The sequence below is a fragment of the Muntiacus reevesi genome, chromosome 9, assembly GCF_963930625.1.
Source record: "Muntiacus reevesi chromosome 9, mMunRee1.1, whole genome shotgun sequence".
Lineage (NCBI taxonomy): Eukaryota > Metazoa > Chordata > Mammalia > Artiodactyla > Cervidae > Muntiacus > Muntiacus reevesi.
In genome coordinates, this window is record NC_089257.1 from 41,290,376 (window position 1) to 41,293,363 (window position 2,988).

Here is a 2,988-nt window from a genome sequence, read left to right on the forward strand (position 1 = left end):
TAGGTTGTGTCTAGAAACAAAAGAACATTGTATGGATAAACTGAATGTGAAGATGAGGAATTCATTTTTGTTACAAGATTGGAGCTACCATTTATTTGTCTTGATTGGAATTTGGTGCTTTTATAAAAGATGACATCATCAGACATCTATTCTCTATTTGCTAATTTGGATGGAGACCCCCACAAAATACACACCATTTCCAATTTTATGCCCATGGACGGTAATCAATTTGAATGAAATAAATCTGATGATAATAACAAAATATGTTAATGATTATTTGTGACAAATATTAGGTTTTCTCAAACACATCTTTAATCTTTTATGCAAGACACTACCCCATATGTTGTCTATTACCTATGATTGTTACTAATATGTTTCTGACATAATTTTGCTACAACTTTTACTCTAATCTGCCTGGTTTTCACACAGTACACGATGGGATTCATCAGTGGAGGCACAAGTAAAAGAACATTTGCCATACAAACATTGAAGAGGGGAGAGACATGCTGGACAAAGCGATGAACAATGGCAAGGTTTATGATGGGCAGATAGAAGATGATCACTGCACAGATATGTGAAACACAGGTATTGAGGGCCTTGAGCTGTTCCTTTCGGGATGCAGTTCCAAGCAGAGTCTTGAGGATTAGGATGTAAGACATAGCAATGAGCATAAAGTCTACCATAACGCAGAGTGCTCCAAAAAAGCCATAGATGACATCAATCTGGTTGTCAGAGCAGGCCAGCTTCATGACATCCTCATGGAGACAGTAGGAATGTGAGAGTTGGCGTTTCTTACAATATGTCAACATTCTCAAAGTGAAGGGAAAGGGAAGAACCAGGAGGAAGCTCTTAAAAAAGCAAACAATTCCAATTTGGGCAACTCTGAGAGTTGTAAGAATGGAGCTGTATCTCAGAGGGTTGTGGATGGCTAGGAAGCGATCGAATGACATGACCAGGAGCACTGAGGATTCCAGTGCTGTGAATCCATGGATGAAGAATTGCTGAGCAAAGCAGGCATTTGCAGAGATTTCAGAAGCTTTAAACAAGAAGATCCTCAACATAGTGGGAAGAGAGGAAAAGGATAGGCCCATGTCAGACAAAGACAACATGGAAAGGAAATAGTACATGGGCTCATGCAAGGAAGGTTCTGTCTTAATGATGAAAAGGATGGTGCAGTTTCCCAGAAGAGCAATAAGATACATGCTGCAGATTGGAATAGAGATCCAGATGTGTGCATATTCCAGCCCCGGTATCCCAACCAAGATGAAGGTGGTGATTTCAACATGTGATATGTTGATAATAGACATGCTCTGCAATGATACATAGAGCCTTGAGTCAAAAAAAAGAACATCTGGAAATTTAGTTGAAAAAAACAAACTCTTAAGTTCTGACTGTTTAGCTGTCTTTTGATAGAACAAATCATTTATGTGACTATCATATGGTGAGAAGCAGTTTCCACTTTAGAATAGAATCTGCCTGTATCACAGATTAACAAAATTACATCTGGGCAAGTTTTTCCTAAATAGGGAAACTAGAAATATATTTTGCAGCCAGATGATAACTTGGTTTCTTTTTCCCTGTAAAATATTAGTAAACTTTAGTCAATTAATCTAGAATCCTCTACAATTTATTTCATTCACATTCTAGATGAAATACTGGGCAGAATATGTGATTTCTAGAATGACACTACATGAAGGCAAAGGAGTCTCACAACTTAATTTCTATGTACTTCTTGGAACTCCCAAAGAAATATGGTCTTATCCAAACCAAACTACCCTTAGTTCTATTCCTTGCTATCTGAAGATTGTTGGTTAAATACCCTTTTAAAAAACCCCATGGTTTTCAAATCATGTATGTATTTGTAAAGGGCAGTTACTATAGATTACTGAAAATTGCGTCTCATTTTCTCTTGGCCTGGAATGTGTGATCAATTGTGTCATGTTCACAGGAGATTAATAATCTGAAGAGCTCGGTATCATGATTCAGGAGAATTTGAATTCTGTTGAAGACTGATACCTTAAAAAGTGGATAGATCATTTTCATAGCTTCTGAAATGAACAATTTTCCTAGATATATGACTTTTGGAGGTGTATCCTGCTCTATATAAAGTTCTAAATGACTGATTTCCAAAAAAGAGAAGCAAAATGAACACAAAGTAAATAAAGGTAATCTGAGAGCTTACCAGAGAATGGGTTATTTTGCAGAGGACACTTGAGAGCAGCTGAAGGATTCTAGCAGAAAAGCCCAAAAGCCATTTGTCTCTTACCAAAGTCTCCTTCTTATGTATGAGGGTTTGCCTCTTCTTTCCAAGTCACCTGCACCAGGGGTACTGAGTTCTCTGGGGATTTCAGCTAAGCTGAATCTATTCTGAGACTAAAAATAAACATGTGCAGACATAGCCAATCCACAGAGATGGTTCACAGTAAAGGAAGTAAATGAGGATCTAGACTTTGAGCTAGGGTTTATTTCGGTTGGAGAGAGGTCCTTAATAACCGAGTATGATGGAGACATGGTAAATCTTAAAAAAGTCTCTTGATATTTCTGTTGGGTGTTTGACTCAGATATGCTCCTCTACCTTGGACAATGTCAAAGCAGAGATGCTATGAGCTGAACCTTAGCATTCAGGGAAGTGATGTAAGACAAACACCCTATGACATATATTTTAGCCTAACCTTTGCTCTTGAACCCTAGATCCATCCTGCTAAATGTTCCTGAATACTGCTAACCAAATATCCCTTAAAATCAACTTGTTTAAATTAGATGTAATCTTCTCCCTTTCTAAATCTGTCCTTTATGTAGGGCATGCTAATCCTTTATAGCTAATATGTCACAAGTTCAACATCTCAGCCCTTTAATCTCTTCTCTCTCACATTTTGCACATAATATTAGCCGAAATTTCAATTACCAATCTATTTGTTCCATTTATTGAGTGTCATTCATTGTTGGGTAATGATTTTGAATCATTGAATCTTTTGAATAATGGTGACT

General features: G+C 37.2%; 1 protein-coding gene across 1 annotated transcript; it reads right to left on the bottom strand.

Annotated features, from left to right (window-relative positions):
• Positions 1–350: 350 nt before the first annotated feature.
• Positions 351–1,307, bottom strand: LOC136175789 (olfactory receptor 51A4-like). The gene has a single exon (XM_065946008.1). The coding sequence runs from the start codon at positions 1,305–1,307 to the stop codon at positions 351–353; it is 957 nt and encodes a 318-aa protein (XP_065802080.1).
• Positions 1,308–2,988: the final 1,681 nt, after the last annotated feature.